The sequence below is a fragment of the Dermacentor variabilis genome, chromosome 11, assembly GCF_050947875.1.
Source record: "Dermacentor variabilis isolate Ectoservices chromosome 11, ASM5094787v1, whole genome shotgun sequence".
Classification (NCBI taxonomy): domain Eukaryota; kingdom Metazoa; phylum Arthropoda; class Arachnida; order Ixodida; family Ixodidae; genus Dermacentor; species Dermacentor variabilis.
This window is the reverse complement of record NC_134578.1, coordinates 67904596-67927113: the sequence shown is the minus strand read 5'-3', so window position 1 is coordinate 67927113 and position 22518 is coordinate 67904596. Positions and strand designations below refer to the sequence as shown.

Genomic DNA, 22518 nt, shown 5'->3' with positions numbered 1-22518 from the left:
GCTTTTTTTTGCAAACGTTTCAAGTTCGCCGAAGATATATCGTGCACATAGTTGCGTTCATGGCTGCATGGACACCTGAGATTCCCGAATCACAATGTTACAATCTTTCAGAAATGACACAGTGTGTGCTACCCGCCAAGGGCTGGTAAATCAAGGGATCTTTTAGGTTCAAGGCCCTCAGGGCAGGACTTCTCCGCGATAGAGTACCTCAGCGCCAACAGGATTATCTGAGTAACCGTTGTTCGTTGCTCGGCTACCATAGTCAGAAGATCGACTCCTCGAATGAGAAAAACTTTCTTTTAAAATCTGAGGATGGTAAGCTCGAAATTCACCTCCTCTAGTGTACTACATCTCCATGCTTGCAGTGGCGTCTGACAAGGGCAAAATATGCCGAGAGCGACTGAGGATATACCAATCCTTGTACAACTAAATCAGGAATACTTGAAGTACCTACACCGGCTTTTGCAAAGTAGCGACAAGTTCCTCCTCTCCTACCATGCTTTCCCTTGTGGTTTGCGTCTGCCGCCTTGTTCTTCCTAACGCGCTTTCTCTTCCTAATGCGCATTTCGGGCGCCGGCGGCGGTGGCTGCTCTCTATACGAAGCGTCTATCGACATCAACGCTCCCAGAGAACAGAAAAAATGCAAACATTATACTAATCCATAAAATGGGAGACGTTAAAAAGTTGAAAAATTATAGGCCCATTAGCTTACTCCAAGTAATATGTAAAATATTCACCCAGATAATTTCCAATAAAATGAGCGCAACACTGGACTTTAGTCAACCAAGAGAACAGACTGTCTTCAGGAAGGGATACTCTACAGTGCATTACCTCCATGTCATTATTAAGGTAATTGAGAAATCAACGAAGTACAATTAGCCCCTCTATGTGGCTTTCATTGATTATGAAAATGCATTTAATTCAGTAGAGATACAAGCACTGAAATGGTCATTACTCTACCAAGGAGTACAGGCCACGGACTTAAATCTCTTGGACAATATCTGCACCTGTTGCACAGCTACCCTAATTTTCCACATGTAGGAAGATACCTATAAAAGAAAAGGGGGGTCCAACAAGGAGCCGCAATTTTTCCGATGCTATTTACTGCGTGCTTCGAAGAAGTATTCAAGCTAACAAACTGGGAAAGCTTGCAAGTAAAGATCAGCGGGGAGTATCCTTGCAACTTTCGGTTTGCAGTTGACATTATCCTGTTACAACAAATGATTCAGGGCCTTAGCAGAGAGAGTGTAAGAGTGGAGTTGAAGATTAATATGCCGAAGACAAAGATGATGATGAATAGCCGGGAAGGAGAACAAGAGTTCAGGATCGCGGGTCATGTTCTAGAGTCTGTGAAAGAGCACATTTACCCAGGTCAATTACTCACAGGGAACCCTAATCATGACAAGGAAATTTACAGAAGGATAAGAATCTGTTGGAGCGCATAGGCAGACATTGTCAGCTCCTGACTGGAAGCTGAAAATTCTCGTTGTGGGAGACTCGATATTATAATTCAAAAGGAAGGAGTACAATAAGTGCATTTCGCCGGTGCTAACATACGGGGCAAAAAGTTGGACTGACAAGGAAGCTTGAGAACAAGTTAAGGACCGCGCAAAGAGCGATGGAACGAAGAATGCCATGCATGACGTTCAAAGACAGAAAGAAAGCGGTTTGGATAAGAGAGCAAACGGGTATATCCGATATTCAACTTGACAATAAAAGAAAAAGATGGAGCTTGGCACGTTATAGATAACCCGTGGAACATTAGGATGGGTGGTACAGCGCAAAGCAGGGACAAGGGACGCAAGAAAAACGAGGACAAGCGCTTTCTTGCGTCCCTTGTCCCTGCTTCGCGCTGTACCACACATTCTAAAATGGAAAACCAACTAGCCCAAACGATCACCCTTCTAAGGAACATTAGGCTTACAGAAAAGGTACCAAGAGGTGGGAAGCACAGTCGAGGATTGCCAAGTTAGGTTAGGCGATGAAATTAGGAAATTTGCGGGCGCTAGTTGGAGTCGTTAGCGCAAGACAGGAGATCGCAGGGAGAGGCCTTCGCCCTGAAGTTGACATAAAATAGGCTGGTGCTGCTGCTGTTGTTGACGATGATGCTGCAGCTGCTGATGAATATGATGATGATGATGATGATGACGACGACGACGACGATGATGATGATGATGATATATTTGAATGAAGGAGTGCTTCGAGTGCTCTCCTCTTTGGATGTCTCGTGCTTCTGCCAAAAACGTTGAAAGCTTTCCGACAATAAATGAAAGCGGGCATATTTGCCGAAATAATGACCCGTAACACTGTCATTTGCAGGAATATAGCAGTAAAGGACGTGCAAATAGAAGACATACCTAATAAGCATAACTTCTGCAGGTGCCTCGGTCAAACGGAAATGGTGGATAATAAAGACCATAACAACTAAACAAAATAACAGTATATCAGTGGCACCTTATTTATTTATTAATTTATTTACTTATTTATTTATTTATTATACCTCAAAGGCCCCAGAGATGTGGTATTACATGAGGGATGGGTTTAGTTCAACAAAACAGTGATTCGAGAGCAGCCTTGAAGTGATGAGCGTCTGAGTGGCGCGTGACGTCGGCAGACAGGCCGTTCCAGTCCCTCGCGGTTTTCACAAGAAATGAGCGTCGTGAGCGCCGGGGGAAGATACAGGGCTTTTCTGTGGTTAATGCGGCTGGACTGACGATGAGCTGGTAATATAACTGAAATCTGAAGTGGTGAATGATAGAATTTGTGAAAAAGACACAGTCTAGAAATAAGACGTCGTGATTCCAGATTAGTAAGACCAGCACGGGTTTTCAGTTCAGACACGCTTGCATGATAAGAATATTCAGAGTAGAGAAACCGGGCTGCATGGTTTTGAACTGATTCCAGTGCATTAGATATCTTATATTAATAAGGATCCCAGACGGAATACCCATATTCTAACTTAGGGTGGACGTATGTAACATAAGCTAATAATTTTACTGATGGGGGAGCAAGCCTTGGGTTCCGGCGGAGAAAACCGAGGGTTCGATTCGCGGCATTGGCTAAGTTATTGACATGATGTGACCAAGTTAGTGTAATTAAAAGGTTCTGCCGAGGTATTTATATGAGTCAACGGATGAGATTTCGGAGCCGTATATCTTGTGTTTGAACTTGTGTTTAAACTGGATGGTAAACGAATATTGACGCGCTGATGCAATAAACTTTATGCTTCCGCGACGGCGGAGAAAGAACGAATCATTCCTTTGCACAGCGCATACCATTTGACGCGATTATCATCCCATCGAAGAAGAAGTTGTAATGGACGCGTAGCAGCCAAAGAGGAGCAAATGATTAGGCCTTACTGAACAATATGCGATCCGACACTGAGTATGCTTTCTAATGTCAAAAGTATGTTGTTCACAAGTGCTTCAATGTTTATTTTACTGAGAGCATCGAGCTGTAATGCCAGATGAACCATGCAGTATTAACCGGTAATGAAATATTGAAGTACGATGTTACTGCTAGACACTTATGCACAGTAGAATACGTTGGGCTGATGAGGTTTTGCAAATACCTTGAAATGTATTGTCGTGTTTGGGAATACCTTGCTTCAAAAAACAATGATGAGATTGTGCATGCTTTGTAGCCATGTGCGAAGCTCGTTAGTGTACGTGCGCTGAGTTCGGGAAAACCGTTACGTTGGTATGCCACTTTAAATATCATCGCAAACACACTTTGTTGCGAATACTCACAGTGAGTGACACACCAGCCTTAGAAGAGCATTCTAAAGAAAGTTTACGCAGCCATGGCCAGGAAGTGGCTTACCTGAGGGTAGGGAAGCAGTCACTGCTCCTAGCATGGAGAGAGTGCGTTTTTTTACAATTGCCTCACTCTGGTGATAGTAAAAGGAAGAACTTCACACTGTAAATTATTGCATTCTGTAAAAAAAAAACTATTCTTTCGTAAATAATTTTTCATATTCAGAAGTCTACTGTTTCTTGTGTATTGTATCAGTTGCTGTTACATTTTCAGGCGCAACATGACCCGCCCGGGTCCCAAGAAGAAGCCAGCTTCAGCAAAAGGTAAGTGTGCCTAATTAGACCACAACTTAACGAATCTTTACGTTAAAGCTCACGTTGAATTATTGGTGCTCCAAAAAATGCACTCCCGACTGCCATACGCCTTCAGCGCAGCTCTGCACGTGTTTTGATTTCGCGATATATTGGCTGGCGCGGATGATGTGTCCGGTGCGGCACATTGAAAACGGAGCCAAGTGTGGCGCGACGGCTTCGCGAATCGGGAGAATGCCAGAGGCAGCGCGTAGGTGTCGCGTGCGCGTGATTCCCTGCAGCCACCGCAGATAGACCTTCGCTCATGCAGTGCTTTTTTTTTTCATATATGACATCAGTGGCGTCATCGGTGAACGGATGACGTGCACAAATCTGGCGCCATCTAGTAACCTTAGTTGCTGCGAAGCCTGTCCTGCATGGCGCCATGCTTTTCTTCCCACGCGTTCTTCATGCCTTCCTCCTCCGCTTTCCGCCTTGTCGTTCCTCTGCACGTCTTCCGCTTTTCCCTCGCGGCGTCCTTCATCCACGCTTCGCGTTCGCTCTTCCATGTTTGGTTCTGCTCGTCGGCTTGGTTATGCGGACGACGAGGGACGACGGTGACGTTCGATGCAGGAACGAGCGCCTAAGAGTGGCGCTCTGATAAGATTCCCTTTGAGATTAGCAATTTCAGCTGAGCTGATTCTTCATCTCACAAGTCATTTGCAGCACTGTCTAAGGTACAATGCGCACACAGGTAATATTCTAGTGCAGGGAACGCAGTTCGAGGCGTAACTGTGTGATTAGTGGCGCAATTAGAGAGTTTATTTTCAGATAGTACAAGATACGTTGAATAGATAGGTGAAGTGGTGTTTGCAGTTGGTGGATTACAGTTGCGGTTAGTAGATGACGCGGGAGGGATGATCACATATCGATGAGCATTCTACCTTCCTATTACCTATGAGTGCCACAGTTTCCATAGTGCTGCGAATGCCTTTTGAAATTGAATATAGGTATATGCTGCAAAACGTGTCTCCCATATCCAAATAAATAAATGTTGAGAGTTACTTGAGCATACGCTAAAGAGGATGAAGCCAAAAGCCTTAGCGCTCCCGAGTCATGACTTAAGTTATTTGACATACTGATTCGAATGTGTTACTTCGTATTGCTTTCTGCCACCAAAGATCGTGGGTTCGAGTGCTTTAGCTGGATCCTAATTAACTCTCTTAAATACATTTGACTTCTTAACACCAGATGTCGTGGCTTTGACTTTAGTCCCACCATTTTGGTCACACTAAAGATGTTGGGTTCAAATTGCAACCATTTTGGTACCATTGAATTTTGGTGTCATAACGCCGCAAGTGTAATATTTCTATAACGCGGGACATCAGATTTTTCGACCCATGAGCCACTTAAGTGATTCACCCTAATAATCAGTAAAGCATGTGGCAGTGCCTGTGTAGGATCTAGGACTTTGTCCGGGCTACAACTTATTATTGTAATACAAAGGCACCATGAGTGCTCTCATCTTTTATTGTCATCTTGAAAGAATAGCCATTTCGAGAAGCATTCCTTAGGGTATACAAGATAATATCGTCCTTAGATCAGTATATGACACTTTGATCATTATGATGTTAAGTGGAAAGACGCAGACGACAAGTTATATACAAGTTATATATTTGCGAGCAGATGCTCCCGACAAACTTGAAGGCTGGAGCCACCGCTAGCTGAAGGATCGCCATCGCCTTCTCAAACACGGCTACCTTCAGTGACTTCAATGGCGTATCCACTAGCAATAATCCCGGCAGCTAAAGCGCCGTCTCGGAGCTGGTACATGGTGTGGTCGGAAGCAGTGTGGTAAACTTTAGCGTGCTGACGTTAACGATTTCATTGGTCGCCAAGCTGGAGGGTGGGGTTGAATTGGCATGAATAATCTCGTACGTCATTGGTGGGATCTGGTGCAGCGCGCCATAGAGGTGCGTCTAGCAGCAAATGAGCTTTTCCGAAAACCTTACAAGATAGGACAGTGACCACAGCAGCAGGAGCACACGATCCTATGATTGAACGTCATAGATCCGTACATTGTAGAGGCGCCACTGCATGATATACAGGGCCGGCCATCAAGTACATGCACTTAAGCGCACGTGCTCGACAAGGTCGATGGAACGACGTACGTACCTGCTTATTGAAGTGGCAGGCATATGGAGAACTGTGTCTATAGATAATGTCGCTTTGCGACCGCATAGCAAATCGAATGTACAAAATGTACAGTGTCGTAGTGAGATAAATGAACCGCAAATGAGACGTGAGGGGGGTAATTTCTCAGTCATGGTGGTCCTTAAGAAGGTGCCTGAACAGCCGATCTCTGACGGTACGGTTAAATGGCTCTGTCATATCGTTGTTCAGGCACCATTAAATAGTATAATTTAATGCAAGACAAATTCCGCGACCTCAGTGTTTTACCTGGTTGGTTATACCTTGCCCTGGCGCACCGGGTGACGTAGTTTTTTGCAGCGGTTTCGTATTTGTTTCCGGAAGTTGAAATGGGAAGGGACCGAAAAGGTCAAGTGCAACAGAAGAATGGTTCGGCGGAGACATAGATGCGTAGACGACCAGCCGGCAACACCTAGGGCGTTTTGCGAAATTGATATGAATCGCAGCTATACGTACGAGCCCGAAAGACTACTTCTGTGTATGTGTCTGGGAGTGGAAAAAAGAAGCCCGTCACGGTGGAAGTTAGGATGATATGAAAATTCGTCCTGAAGGGCAAACCAGACAACATTGCAGGCGGTGGATTAGTGCACGCAACGAAGTCAATGTACTGCTACTCGCCTATGTGAGTGAAGGCAGACACAAAGAAAACGAAGGTGATGGTAATGGTCGGCGACGTCAGCATCGTCGACAGTACAAGGGAGCAAGGAATCGGGATCTTTGTGAAGGTGCTCAGGCTCGTAGATGGCGGAATAAGTAAAATTCGGTAAGTGCAGTACCCAACCACCTATTCATCTAGTAGGATTTTTCATAAAGGACAACCAACATAGCGCGTGATAGTCTTGCGACAGAAAAGGACCTGCAATGTAAGTAGGCATGGAGCTGCGCGCTCCGTTATTGTGAAGAGGCGGCTTGCTTAAACGATAACGCGGTCGTTCCCACACTGGCGTTGTGCTTGGACAGCAGCAATTCAGTGGCAGCTGACATTAGCCCGAAGTACAGTAGGTACATACAGATCAAACAGGGCTCGCACTCTTGGCGTTGTAAGGAGGCTGATTAGACGAGAGATAGCAGAGGCCATATGTACCGGGTGTTCCAGGGAACACTTGCGAAAATATTTAATATTGCCTGTGGCATATAGAACAAAACTAGCCTATGAGAGGGTCTGCTCGAAGAAGCTCAAATTAGTTGCACAAAAATTGAAATTCACAATCCAGAAAATAACGAAATTAGTAATGAATTGCTTTACTAATTACCTTGTGGCACAAATTGCAATTTACAGATGGAGACCGGAGTTCGCAAGGCAGGTCGGCTTGGAATGAATTCTCAGGATGAATATTATTACAGATATATTTTTTTCAGCTCACGCTTTCTTTTTAATTTGTGCAATACTCACTGCAATCTTCGGTGTAGAATTTTGTTGGACAAGGTTCAGCGATATCCTACGTGGGAAATGCGCCCACGGCGCCCCTTCAAGACACATGTGCCGGAGGACGCGTGCAAATGTTCTACACATATCAACTTAAGTTAACAAATTGAACCATTCATGAAGTTAACAGATATTGCCCTTTATTGTAAAGATTGCAAGGAAGGAAGGAAAGAAAACAAGAGACGAAAAGCAGAGGGGTTAACCAGATTAGGGTGTCCGGTTGGCTACTCTCTACAGGAGGATGAGGTAAGGTGCTGAAAAGTTGAGAAAATAAGGAAAAAATAAAAAAGAGAAGCATTCCTTTGCACATTATATAGTTTTTCAGTCAGTCCTCTTTCCTTGAACAAGTACACTAGCGCTTTTAAAGCAGTTTGTGCCGACGTCGGCTGGGACCATGGTTGAGTTCCGCCTTCCGTAAGGAGACGGTTGTCAGTCCTGTCAAGCGTGGTGCGGAGGACTTTTCTTCGTGCGCTCAAACTACATTAGCAAATAACGTGCTGTGTCATCACATTGCACCCATAAAGTTCACAATCTGAACTTGTGACCATTCCGATAAGATAAGAGTACGCAATGGTAAAAGCTATTCCAAGCCGCAGGCGACAGATGAGACGTACCTAGCGTCGTTGTAAGCCACGTGAAAGAGGGAGCTTCAGATCAGAATCCCGGGAACAAAGGCGCTTGTTTGAAAGTCTGCCGAATTCCATTGGGCCAAGGTAAGCTCGTGAGCAAGCGCACTGAGCTTTCCCGCCGCGTCTGTTCTTGGTGGCGGGATAGCAACGCATTGGGCAGTGTTATGTGAAGATCGAGAGGCTGTTTCCGCCTGCTCGTTTCGAATGATGGCACAATGACTTGGCAACCATTCAAATACAATGTCACGTTCTGCCTCAAGTTCATGATGGTAAGTTTCCTGTGTTTCGGCGCTAAGTCGCTCCTGGGGTCTACGGCGTACTGCAGATAGCAAACTCTGGAAGGCAGCCCTGGGATCACAGAAGAAAGTCCATTTCTTGTAAGTTTCTTTGACAATCAATTGAGTTGCTGGACGCCGAGCTGCAAGTTCGTCAGCCCTCGTTGGTGGCAAGTGCAATGTTCTGAATTCTATCGCTATAGATTGTGCTGCGACAAACTGTTCACCTACTGAACTGGTGTGCATGACCCAGCCATCGGTGTAAACTTGTAAGCGGCCACTGCGGACCTCGTGTAGTAGCAATAATGCTGCCTGCTTCAATACTGCTGACGGTATGTGTGCCTCCTTCTTCATGCCTGGAATGGTAAGCAAATGCTGGAGGTGAATTCCGAAACCACAGTCGAGCGAAGGTCATCCTGCTGGGATGTAATTCGATTATAAGGATGTTCCATGAGTAGTCACGAGACGGCTGAAAATCGTGTGCGGCATAGTTGTTGGCAGGCAAACAAGCTGGTCAAATGGCACCTTTACCACATGTCGAACGTGCAATCTTAGAGCGTCGACTGCAATGTATGTTGTTATAGGATGGTCACGCGCTATGTCGTATGTGGCTGCTGTAGATTCACTCTTAGGGTGGCCGAGGCTTGCCGGTAGAACTTGTATACTCAGGAGTGCGCGAGGGTTCCTTTTACTGGTGTTTTGCAGCATGCGCTTTGGAAGCCCATAAATAATGCATGGTACAGCTGCAACATCAATTGCACAGATGAGCCCCGACTTCCGGAGACGAAAAAGTTGAATACGTGGGATACTGAATACTCAACTGCTTCTTCGTATATCAAATATGTGGCGTCCAACACAAATCACGGTCGGTGATGACCCCAACAGAACGGTGCTTTGTTTCGTAAGCAATTATATATATATATATTTCGTAAGCATATATATAATTATATATTTCGTAAGCAACATATCGAGTCGTTGTTTTGCATGTAAATGCGAAAATGCGACTGATCGGCACTTTTCTGAGGAGGGTTCTAGGACTTTCGTACGAAGTTAAGAAAACCATGGTGCGACCACCTTCTGCAGCCTCGCTCGTATCTGCGGATGCGTCACGCCGGGCGCCCAGATGCAGATCCCATATTCATAGATGGATACGTGGACCGTGCTTGTCAATTATCTAGCAAGGCCCAACAACGCTTCGTTGAAGAATGTGGGTCTTGACACTACGCCTGGCAACACTCCTTTGCTGGTTAGATGGTGCGATGTCATGCCATCCTCTGTGTAAGCATGAAGAAGGATCTGCCTTCCAAATAGGTGCAAATCCAGCGCAGCGCACGACCACGAAGGCCCACATCAGTCAAAGCATCGAGGATTCCTTGCTGTGCTACATTATTGCTGGACAGAACGCGGACTTCCGCGTCCTGTCCTTCACTTAAATCGTCAGTGTAACACCAAGTGCAATAAAATCATGAACGTCCACCAACTAGCCCTCCTCATTGCTTTACCAAATATTATATCCACCTTTTGCATCAAGAAACATCGCCGCCGTTAATCATTTCATGCTCTTTTGACGTTGAATGGATGTTACCAAATTAGGCACGTTATCGACGCATGATATACTGCAACGGAAGCCCGCCACGGCTTTCGGATATAACTAATCATGCTTTAATTACCTTTCAGGGCACGCCAAAAATATCCTTTCCATTAGTTTCTCAACGCAAATCAGAAGAGCCGTTGGACGGTACGATGCCAAGTCTGATGGAGATTTAGAACTTTTAATTAGAGGTACTAAGCGGCTGACCTTCCACTAAGAAGGAATCAATACTTCGCTCCTGGATTCTTTGTATATCTTCAAGAGTACGCTGTGGGCTTTTTGGCCAAGGCTTCCGAGTGCCTTCTATGTGATCCCTTCGGGCGCAGGTGCCAGCGCACCTTCTAGCTCCTCGATAGAGGAAGAGGAAATTCGTGCGGGAATCCTGGGATGCAGAAACATCGCTTGATGGTGATACAGGAGGTGACGGCAAGCCAGCAGTTCTTGCACGGAAGTCCCCAGCCACGCCGTCCTAGATGCGGGGAAAGAGATTTGAAAGGGTGGTGCTGTTGCGGAGACGATAGTAGGCCACAGAGGGTTCTCCATACATGTGACAGAGGCTTACGAGGATCCGAAAACTCGCAGAAGGTTTCCACTTTTGAGAGATAGTGAGAGAGAAAAGGATGCATAGAAAAGCAGGAAGGTTAACCAGAGGTAGTTGCCGTTGGCTACCTTGCACGGGGGTAAGGTTTAGGGAGTATAACGAGAGAAATAGAGTGGAAGGGGCAGATAGAAAGAAAGACGAGCACGAACAAACCGAGTACGCTACAGCGCTGTAGGGTGCAGCGTTCTTACAGTCTATAGTTTAGCCCCGGAGAACACAGGAACCTTAATAACGCGAGTAAGGCCTTCAGCGTGGTTGTTATTTGGGAGCACTGACCTCAAGCTTTGAGTTCTGATAGTGAATGATTGTCCAACTGGTCTAGTAATCCTCAGATCACTTGGCTCTGGCCAGTATACCTGGACGGACAGAGATAATATGTGCGAGCGTCCCATCGCTGTTGCATGTGTAGCACGTGGAGCTGTTGGCCAGTCCAATAAAGAAATGATATGAGTTCGTAAAAGCAACTGCCTAGCCACAGACGGTAGAGCATAGGCTGTTCACGTCCACTTTTGGGATTGAAACGTACCGATGCGGATTCGGATTTCCTTTTGGATCCGCCTCATCTCCCTCAGATGGTGAATACATTTGCTGCACCTATATATTCGTTCTGCTATTCAGCGAGTCGCTCGAAGCCTTTCTAATTCCCTTTCGTATTCAGTATGGTTTGGAGAAGGCCTAAAAGTGAACATATACCCGTGAAGTGCCTTTCGAATCTGATTCTCAAAGCATGACGGGCGGCCTTCTTGACATTCGTTTTCCATAAGCGCCCTGAACTTAGTTCAGTCTGTTCTGCGGAGGGCAGTAGATAGAGAATTGGCCACTACCTTGATGTTCAAATAGACAGGAATGTGATCACCTCTATGAGTTTTTATGTCTGAGAACAACTTTAGACTGCTTCAAGGACACCGAGAGACCAAAATAATGTCCAGGCAGCTGCTGTAGGTGAATTCCCGTAAACATGTTGGGCTGCTCTCATTGAGACAACAAAGCTCTTGGTCCGAGGCTAATGGTACTCGTTTTTTTCCCATTGGTCCATTTTCAAACTCTCGCGGAGCCGGTGATGTTCGTTAATATCCCCACTTAGAATACAAGGGAGAGGTGTCGCGGATAACAAAGCACCCAGTCACTGAGTGTCGAAACGACTTCTTGGAGAAATACATGCAGCGACAAGAGTGAATGTAAGCTTCGTTTTGTTGTTAAACACTTGTATTGGTCGTCGTAGTGAACTAAAACTGAATGTAGCACGTAAGTGAGTTCACCCCGAGCATAACCACGCCTTGCTGAGGACACTACACGTTGTGAATGAGAAAGCTTCATATCCCGACAGGCGGATTGTAGTTTGAAGGTTTCGTTCAGAGACGACGACAATGAGAACTTTGTTCTTGAAAACGAGATGTCGAAAACCCGAAACTTTTGATCTGAGGCCTCAAACATTACGCTTCCTTGACATTTTTACGGAAAGACCGCGGCAAATGAGCCATGATGCTATTCATGACTTGCCAGAACTGGATTCGTCACGTCTAGTACCTGCAGTGTGCTGCATGCATGCATGGGGTGCTCAAGTTGGTCATTAATGTAAGCATAACGTTCATGAGTGACGCAAGCATAGCGAACACTTGCATGTCCTGGCCTTCTGTGCAGACTGCTACACGGCCGGCTGCCGGGCCTGTTGCAATGCTATTCGTACTTGGTAGACAAAGTCACGTCTCGCAGTTCTGTAAGTAAGCGTGGCTTCGGTATAGGTGGCCATGCTTAGCTTGAAACTGCGATGGCGGGTGTCCTTCTCTCTTCTGTGCTGGTAATGCATGACGTCAGCGATTGACGACTAGTCTTAGCCGGATTAGGCACCTTCCTCAGAACTATTACTGTGCTTTCTTGACTTGCAGGGCCGGGAACGTCGGCGTGTCTCTTTGAATGCGTCTTCTTTATGCGAGCAATGGTCTCCAACCATCTGCGTCAAGAACCTCTGTTCATTTTTCTGGAACAGGCGATCTTTCGAAGTCGCATCGTATGCACACTTGTGGTTGGAGCACATGTAGTCCGCTACACGATAAGTGTAAGATCTATGCGACTTGAAACACCGTGAGCAAATTCGTAGGTTCTTATACACAGCACTCACATGTCCAATTCTCTGACAATTCCGACCCTGTAGAGGCTTGGGCACCAAAGCTCGCACGGTATGATGAAAATGGCCGACCTTCACGTGCGATAGTAGGCATCCAGCTTTGAAGTAGACCTTCACAAAGTTTAATTTGCCAATACGACGAGCTTGTATTGTTTCATGAAAATAGGCAGACCACTGTCACTGATTGGGGCATCCATGTTATAAACCACGCCTGCAGTGATTTCCAAGCTCTGGGGAATGTGGCAGCACACTTTGATGTCATTTAGCCGCGTAATTTTCATGAATGGGTCTAAGGCGCTTCTGTTAATAACATCAATAGCGAGGACGTTCTTGCGGATAATAATTCTCACGTCTTTTATGTCACCTGCAGCGCGAGCCTACAGATAAACAGAGATGGCCTTTCTATTAGGTGTGCTGCGATTGTCCGTAGCCGTCAAAATTTGTTCGAATATATAATTATCAGTGGTATCCACCAAGTCCTCTTTAAATTCACACTACCTCTCACGCCGAATCGCCTCCTTTGGCAATGTAGGCTCCGTTCATATGCCCGGAGGTTTCCCACCATTAGCAGTCAAAGTGTTAAAATGCTCACAACAGTATAAAAGAATAAACCGAAACAAGAACAACAAAAACAATACTAAATATGTGCTTTTTTGTACCTTTTCTCTTTTATCGTTTGCCTTGTTTCAAATCTTTGAAGTAGAGTAGAGCTTATACAGCACAGTTCGCGTATATATACAAGTGTCACGCTCACTACAAAAAGAAAAGTAATACTACCTCCCAATGACGAAATCCGTATATTTGTTAATAGTTTCAGAAAAAAAATAGCATGGCAATCGGTATGCACCATGAAACAATCCAAACTGAATTATTCATGCTGGTGCCAACTGTACCGCGTGAACAACAGAATACCACAATACAGCATGCCTCAAGCAGTTTTGGTTGCGGCTGCGGTAGGAGTACGCGCTTCAGCGTTGATGCATACACGATGATATAATGGGAAAGAACAGATTCAATTGACATATTAGAACCTATATAAATTTAAATTAGGCGCTGTGTACCCGAAATGGCCAACGAATGGCGTAGCGCAAATGTAAGCAATATTAAATCTCATGACGCTGTTGAGCATAATGGTCAATCTTACTAGACCTGTTCTTAATGGTACGCCTCACCCTACAATACAAGGACACCTTTTATCTATTGACTCAACAGACCCAATAGAGGTGTGCTTGCTGCCAATAATTCACCGAACTAAATTTCCCGCAATACACATACGGTCCAAACTCACACCCTGCGAAGACAGACACAACTAGCAAAACTTGGTCAAGTTGTCAATGAAAGCTTCGTTTAAAAAACGTACAGATAAGCGCCCGTCTGAGAAAATAATCTGTAGATTCCACGTGCGTTGACAAACTTCTTAGGCAAAGCTTTTGTTGGTGCTTGTGAGCTTTGTCCTTGATTGGTACTCCGGTGACGGGTCTGCGGGTCCAAGTTGACTAACAGTAGCATGGCCTTGTGATCGCAGTAGCATGTCATTAATCGTGCACTGTGCCTAGCATGTTATCGAAGACCAAAGTGAATCTGGTCCCTCGCGAAGTGGTGATTGCATCTACTGGATAGGCGAGCTTGAATTTGAGACCGGTTGCATCGCGCCGATAAACGTTGGCGTCGGCAGCCGCTCCCACTGCCTTTCGGATCGTAGTGCACTTGGGCGGTGAACGGTGTTCCGCTGGAGCAGCTCGCTTTGCACGTTTCGCTGCGTTGCGATAGCCTCGTAGTTCGCCGGCAGCAAACTGGCGCCTCCGGCCATGTTTTGCTGCCTCGCGTGATGATGCGGACGTGAGTGATTAGACTTCGGAAGCTGAAGACTCCAAAGCGACGACGGTCACACCATTGCTATCATGCGCCATTTGAAGAACCGCCCGCCAGGCAGAACCCAGTCACGTTAACAGCATCGAAGACATTCCTCAGTGCTGCCTGTTGCAACGGTGGCACAGTGGTTAGCGCTCTCAGCTACGCCGCGGTAACAGTGGCTATGGGGCAGTGGATCGAATCCTCACCGTGGCCACTTCTTTTTAGTTAGATGAAGATGACGTAATTTGTATTCCGACTTTCTCCCACAGCTTTCGGATGACGGCGGGGTCGCAAGTAAGCCTAGTAATGTTAACGCATCAAAAACGCCGAGAAGAGTGTCACAACAGCCCAGCTTGAGTTGACGTTGCATGCTTCGACCATTTTCATGGTTTTATTGCGCCAAGTTTTACACTGATGATATTGAGTGAAGGACAGGGTGTGGACGTACGTAGCGCAAACTACCAACTACTGCTATACTAAACTCGACCATTTTATTTTGGAATCATTTGTTAACATGATAATTATGCAAAACTTGTAGACGGAATATATTTGGACACAAACTTGTAATTTATTACATCAGCAATTGTTTTACTTATCACACACTTTCATAAAGGGAAAGATCTTGAGCACTTAGATGAATTCATAGTTGGGATCCTCACGCACCTCGAGTACGACGTCTCCACATCCTAATAGTTACTGTGTTTTTGTATTGACAGGAATGACTTGGAGGAATGCAACCTGCGGTAGGGCGAAGGTGGCGATTGTGTCGGACTCTGGTGACTCGTACAGATCTTCCTTGACCACTGCCCATGAAATATCACATGCGTAAGTGCCTGAAAAATGGTAGACCAAAATCTGAAACAGCCTCAGCCTTTACCGCATACATGATGTATGATAGGCCGCCATTGTTTCAAAATGTTTCCCCAGACTCACCATTGTACAAGGGTAATTGCGGCAACTGGGCCATTGCGCCGCTCTGCTTGAACTTTCGGGCAGCTTCGGAGTAAAGTGCCTTCAAGATTATGGCGGTTAGAAGCCTAGAGTAGGAATCACTGCGTCAGAATGCTTCGTCAAACCAAATAAAAATAGAAAAATATCGTCGTTAGTTGGGCTGCAGCGTACGTAGTAGAATTACGAATATGACGTTTCGCACGCTCACATTGCTGCAACTTTGCAAATATTGCCTAAGCTGTCTAGACGGAAGGAATGCATAAGGCGGGTGGTTTATAAAAATAGTATTCGCTCGCCGTCTTGAACGTAAGAACATAGGACCCATTTGGTACCGTAGTGAAGAACGCATCCCTCTGGTGGGACGTTTTGCTTGTCGGGAACTGAGGGGTCGCGGCGGAGCGAGCGACCAAGAGGATCAGCGCAGTAGGCTTGCAGAACACTGCATGTGTCATGGGGCCGAAATGCAAAAGACGCCCGTGTACCGCTCATTGGGTGCATGTCAAAGAACTTCAGGTTGCCAAAGTAAATTCGGAGTCCCCCGTTACGGCGTGCCTCCTACTGAGATCGTGTTTTTGCCACGTACAACTCACAAATACTCTTCGTGTCATTCTTGCGCAGCGAGCACGCCCTGACCAACATTTTTTCCCTTGTCTTTCGCAGCCAGCGCCACTGCACCGGCTGAGAACACAGACCTCTTAGTCCCCGCGCTGAGGCGTCGGTGGGCGCTACAGGGCTCCCTCCGAGACGAAACGGCCAAATGGCGAGTTAGTGTGACCGCGTTACAAAGGGTCAGTCTAAGTAGTCAGCATGTAGGTCATGGACTCTGTCGCATAGCTCAGGCAGGTGGCATTGGGTGCTACGCAAATTCAGTCGAAGCGCTTAGCTGGCCACGACGCATGCGCTGGAACTTGCAAGTGGACTTGGCGCGCCCTGTCGGGAAGCGAAATTGCTCCGGCGCACCTGGCGACAGAGTGCGTCGTTATTTAGCTATGGATAGAGTCACTAGAAAAAATTTCAGAGTACCCCAAAGGACGGGATTTGACTGGCAACGCTGAGCGGCCACCACCATACACCTTCCAAGCCGACCGCGTCGCGGGAAGGCTGCCGTGTTGGAAGAACCTGATATTCGAGGACACATCGGGTTGAGTGTTTTCGGAAGTACAAATACTTTGTGCCCGGAGACAATAGTCGCTAAGAACGAAAATAAAATGCTATTTTGGGCGAAGTAATGCAGCCGGTGGTTGTTTTGCACGCCGATCGTGTTTACTGCTGCAACTGTGCTACGATAAACATCACTTCGAGCCGGAATGAGGCAAGCTTGTGCTTTTGGGCGTGAACATCGTGGACCGCCGTCGGCTAATATTGAATGTTTCCAAGCCGGACGAAACTAACACCTGACAGTGTCACAGGCACGCACGTTCATTGTATAATTTCACAAGCTAAATCGGATGCATTTAATTTAGCTTGTAAACGAATACCGCGCGTTCTCGATTCTGCCGGGCGACTTCGTCCGCCGTATACGCACGACACGCTGCGACGGCCGTGTGCGCACCGGTGTTTGGCCGTGATCGTAAGACGATCTGGGCACAGCAGGCGTAAAAACGAACTTAGATGACCATTTTGCGCACTAAATCTTGTGGAAGGCCAATATGAGCCATTTGCGTAGTTACAGCAACGTATATGTACTTCTGTACACTGATAATGAGCGACAGTTTGCTACATTGCGATTTACGAACGCGGCTGTCTAGTGCGTTCATGAGCGGCTACTCTCTGAACCTATTTATCACTGTTTTGGTAGACGGCCAAGATTTGCTGCCTGTGTAAAAAAAAGCATGAACGCCCGCTGGTGACGCAGCATATTTTTTTTAAAAATTACATTGGCGATCTATAAAATTCTTGTGCTTTTAGAGCGGTTTATGTAACATACATAGTGACAGAGGGAAACTAAAGCTACTGGGTGTTCTGTTGTTTTGTATTTCTTGTATTTGCATCAAGCACAACATTATTTAGGTATGCACCATAGCATTGCAACATAAAACATAATATGTATGCTGACTTCAGTTAATTGCATGTGCTCGGCTTACAAGCTCAAATTTTGAAGCATGTGTTGTGAGTATCACCTCTCTGTTGGTTTCCAGCTCGAAATCCGTATGTATAAATGAGCAAAGGATAAGTGGAAAAAAGGAAGTATCATGGGCCTCGTATTGACCATGTTTTTATTGACTGCGATCGTCACGATCTGCGAAAAACAAGAGCCATATGGGTCGAGTGACTCGAGGCGAGCGCGCGCTCACGTGCGCGGAGAAATCATGCGAGTGCCTGGTGCACGTGAGGACGCGGTATTCTCGCGCGACAAGTGTGCCTTCGCGTGCCACGAGCACGGAATAACCGCCTGTGTTGAACAACGAAACCGTACACGGGTGCCCGCGTCAAGCGTGCAAGACGCGAACGATCCCTGCAATGAACTCCTATTTTCGTAGCATCGCTAAAACCGCGTGCACTTCGCTTAAATGTCTTCTTAAACAGTGCCGAAAAGCACAAGCAAGGTGTACTTATACCTCGCACAGGCGGGTGTTTTTTGTAGGCTTGAAGTTCTTCCGGCCGATTCTGTGTAACCACGCAGAACGACGCTCTCGGTCATTCTTCCCGGTCGCAATAGAATAAAAAGTTTTTCCAGACTCAGATCGCTTGCTGCATCCGAAGGCGCAGCAGCCAGGCATGATTTCCTTGCAGTCAAATGCGAACGCGATAATCGGAATACAAAAAACGTAGGGAACCTGCGCTGCCTGCGTTCTAACTCAGCCGGCCCACCCGGCGCTTGGAAGATATATGGCACCCCAAAGTCACGTGGTACGGTTGAACCAATGAACGCGTTGGCGGCGCGGGGAAAACGAACGCGGTACTCTGTATTTTTTCCCAATGACTTTAGCTATGGGCTGACCAGGCAAAGTGGGGCTGAGGCTCTTAGGAGTGTCTAGTCGTTCGGCATCAAAATTTGACGCAGAAGGCAGTGTGTCTCACATTGCGACACCGCAAAAACTGGGAGTGGGACGAGACCTTGAGGCGTACAGCGGCGAGGCGCGAACGTCCGTGGAGCACATGTGAAGATTCGGAAGCACTCCATAGGTTGAGTTACCTGTTGCAACAGCGTTGAGGACTGCGCTGACCGCGCTGTCCTGTGTATGTCCTTGTACGGCCTCGTTCAGTAGCGCTTGCACATTCTATCATGGAGTCAAACCAACTAGCCCGCCAATGTGTTTTCAACTGGATTCGAACTCGGTGGTGGCAGGCGGTCGTGGCTTGTGTTTGCGGTGGCGATAGTTGGCACGGTCGGAGGCCACGGATTCGGCTAGGTGCAGAGTTCGTGGGCGTGCTCGGAGGCTGGCTAAGCGGATGATGTGGACAGATCGGTTGGAAGTTCTGTCGGGGGCCGAGCGCCAAGTGCGATGGCGTGAGGTGCGGGAGCCTTCGTTAGGTCGGTGGTGTCACCTGTTACGTGCGATCGTTGATGGCGAGAAAGGCGTGTAAGTGTCCGGTACCGTTGTAGTGCCGATACCCCTGACAAGAACAATGTGGGCGTACTAGCAGGAAAGAGACCTCTGGTGAAAGGCTGAGGCCGGGGACTGCACGACAGCGCACCTGTCGGTCAACGGGACGGCATCGTGGCGAGGCGAGGGAAGAAGGCTTGCCTGATGACAATGGCATACGGGCCCCGGAAGAGCCGCACTTAGAATTCGCCGCGAGGGCGTTGGTAAAGATAAGTTGCGTACTGTGCTGTCAACCTCTAGAAAAGGGCGCACGGCTAGTTCGGCACGGCCTGTCGTAGCTTATCGTAGGAGCGCAGGGACAGACAATGGAAGCCTGAGGCGGAGTTTCAGGTTATGCGGCAGTACTTGGAAAAGTAACTCGCACGTGAATTCCTGGATCGAGATGTTCAGCTCGAGAGCCAGCTCAACCTCCAGGAACCATTCGGCGACATAGCGTGACCGGACCGGAACTGAAATAGTGGTGGGCTGAACTGGGGCTCCGGCTAGGGAAAGGCGTTGACAGATGCGTTCTCCCAGGTTACCAATGTCGCCAACTGAGGGGTCGCAACGGAGCACCCGACAAATAAGACCAGCGTAATAGGCTTCTAAAACAACGCCGACAGTGCTGCGCTTGCGCATCGAGCAATCGCTACCCAACTTTCTTTCTCGTTGTTCGAAGAGATAACGCCGATATTAGCTTCCTCGCGTTTCGGTGTCGCATGGGTGCTACATGCTGAAGTGCCTGTACCTTCTTTCAAACAGACCCACAGAACGCTTGAAGAAAACGAGGGGCAGTTTAGAAAGCTAACCAAAAGATCTGAATAAATTAAAGCGGGTCAATCTGGCAGGGCCCACGACAAATATTGTTGCTGCCTGTTATTATGCAAAGGTACGAAGTCACATAGCAGTGACAGAGGCTTCCAAAGAAATCACATATGTAAGAACAAACTGCACCAGCAAGCGGCTAGTGGCTTGAGAGGACAACTTAGTAAACACAGGATGGTGGTGACGGTGCGAGCACTTGCTCCTCGACAGAGCTTACCATACAAGAGTGCAGCTAAGAGAGCTAACCTGCCACACCTGAGGACTCGATGTGATATTTGCCGATCCATCGCGAGCTTGGAGAGTAAGGAGTAGAACTGGTAAGTGAAATCGTAGAATGTGGAAGATATTCTAGTATGCTTTCTCTCGTCTCTTATACACGCACAAGAATAAACGTGAAATAAACGAGTCTCCCTATACCGAACAGGCCAATTCAAATAATTCTGGCTATTTCGGACACTGGTGAACGAGCATACATTTTTGCTTGGTGTTTAAAAAGTTCATATGCGTCATGTTATGAGAAACACCTAAATGCTAAAACACGTGTTACCAGGCTGTCTGATTTTAGAATGGTTGAAGGTATAAGTCTCTACTTTTATCACCCATTGAAGGATTGGTCGATAACCTCGCTCTGATATGAAAGAATCGCCTAAAATTTGGGGTTAATATTAGGCAACGGGGTTGTAATTAGCACTCCAAAGAATATCTGCGCCCGGGTGTGCAATATTGTTATCGGAATACTGAACCCTCTGCGTTTGCCTGTGTGCAATGTTCTTCTCAGTGCCTCTTTTGTTTCGATTCCCGCTTATTTCTGTTACTGTATTTTTAGTGTACTAAGTCGATCATTCCATCAACAGCTGGGAAAGGTTGTTTTTAGCGTTATGGAGGGGGAGACGCAAAAAAGAAAAGATCACTGGTGAATACGACGCTACCTAACGCGATGATTCAGCGCGTCACTACACATTTTTATTTCGCAATCTGTCTCTTACGGCACGTTTCAAACGGAGCGAAGTGTGGCATGACTGCCTCGCTAATTGGGAGATCGCGAATGGCAGCATGTGGGTGACGCGTATGTGCGATTCGATCAGCCGCCTCAGACATACGTCCACTCATGCAGCGCTTTGTTCCCCACACAGATGACGCGGGCTACTGTGGCGCCATTTTGTAGCTATCGTCGCCGCAGGGTCCGTCTTGCGCGGCACAACACTTCTAACGCTTTCGCGTTACCGTTCTCCTCTGCTTTCCGCCTCATGGTTCTGTTGCAGGCTCCTTCTCCGCTTTCTTCCTCGCGCTCTCTTCGCTGTGGCAGTCTTTCATGCCCCACTACGTTTTGCGTTCGCTCTTTCGGACTTTGGTGTGCCCATTCGCTCGGTTACGAGGAGCGCCGGATCTCGCCGCAGAAACGGGCGTCTTAAAGCTGCGCTGTAAAAGGGTAGGATGGCAGTAGCCACCAACCTTATCATTCATATAACTAAAGGGGAAGTGGCCTTGTGCTCCTGCGCATTGTGCTTGTGGTTTTCGCGCTGGTCATGACCGACTGCTTGCAGAAGACGAGTAAAAAGAAGTTGCTAAAGCGGCCAGAAAGTGCACGTTCATCGAGTATTTGCAAAGGAGAGAAACAGCCGAGACAACAGCAATGCAACCTCGGCTAGATGGCTATATGTTGGCACCGTTTGCAATGCACCTACTGTGGATGAACAGGCTGAACATCAAAGCTGAATTTCCTATCCCTCTGCACAGTAGCTGCTGGCCACTGCATGTCCTCAACTTGCTCTCCAGTATGAGATGCTGTACGACCTGCTACTTCGAGGAAGAGGAAGCAACTTTATTTCATTCACTTTGTTACACTTATATGAAATCTACGCACTATGCATAAGCTCATGTTCGGTGTGTATGGTGTGCATGGTGCTCACACCGTGACGTCCACTGCGAAACAATTAGGTGCGTTTTCATTGCCATTACACAAGAGACTTGCGGCTACCAACAGGAGGGTAATCACTGATAGGTCAGTAATCGAAAGTGGTGTCACATGCTGCCTAGGGTCGGCAAGTGCCGCACGTTTGTGGCGCATGCTATGTCGTCTGACAAGAATGGTCCGTCACAAGAAGGTGGACTAACGCCGTCTCCCCGAGGAAAGTGTTTGCTTCCACAGGTGGAATGTCTGCGTCGCATCGCCAATTGTAGGCGTCAAGGCCCCTATAGGCCTATAATTTGAGCTGCCTTCTTTTTCATAGTTCACTAATTGAAAGTCGAAATAAATCTTAGGTCTAGCAAAAGGTACCTTACGTCCGTGCCGCGCCCCCTCGTTTGCTGACACCCATGGCCACTTGCGCTGCAAATTCGGGTAATTGGTAATGCTTTACAAACGTGATATAGAGCGGCGTGAAAACGGAAGAAACTGCCAAGGCGCCAAAAACGAAGAAAATGGTGCTGATTTGCCCCTTCTGAGCGCTGTGTTCT

At 47.0% G+C, this 22518-nt stretch overlaps 1 protein-coding gene across 1 annotated transcript in view; it reads left to right on the top strand.

The window, feature by feature from the left end:
• LOC142564339 (uncharacterized) overlaps positions 1–22518 on the top strand; it is a 45294-nt gene that overhangs the window by 10744 nt on the left and 12032 nt on the right. The window contains exons 3-4 of the mRNA XM_075675311.1: positions 4030–4079; positions 15475–15583. Of these exons, the coding sequence (XP_075531426.1) occupies positions 4030–4079; positions 15475–15583 (159 nt within the window). The remainder of the gene's footprint in view (positions 1–4029; positions 4080–15474; positions 15584–22518) is intronic.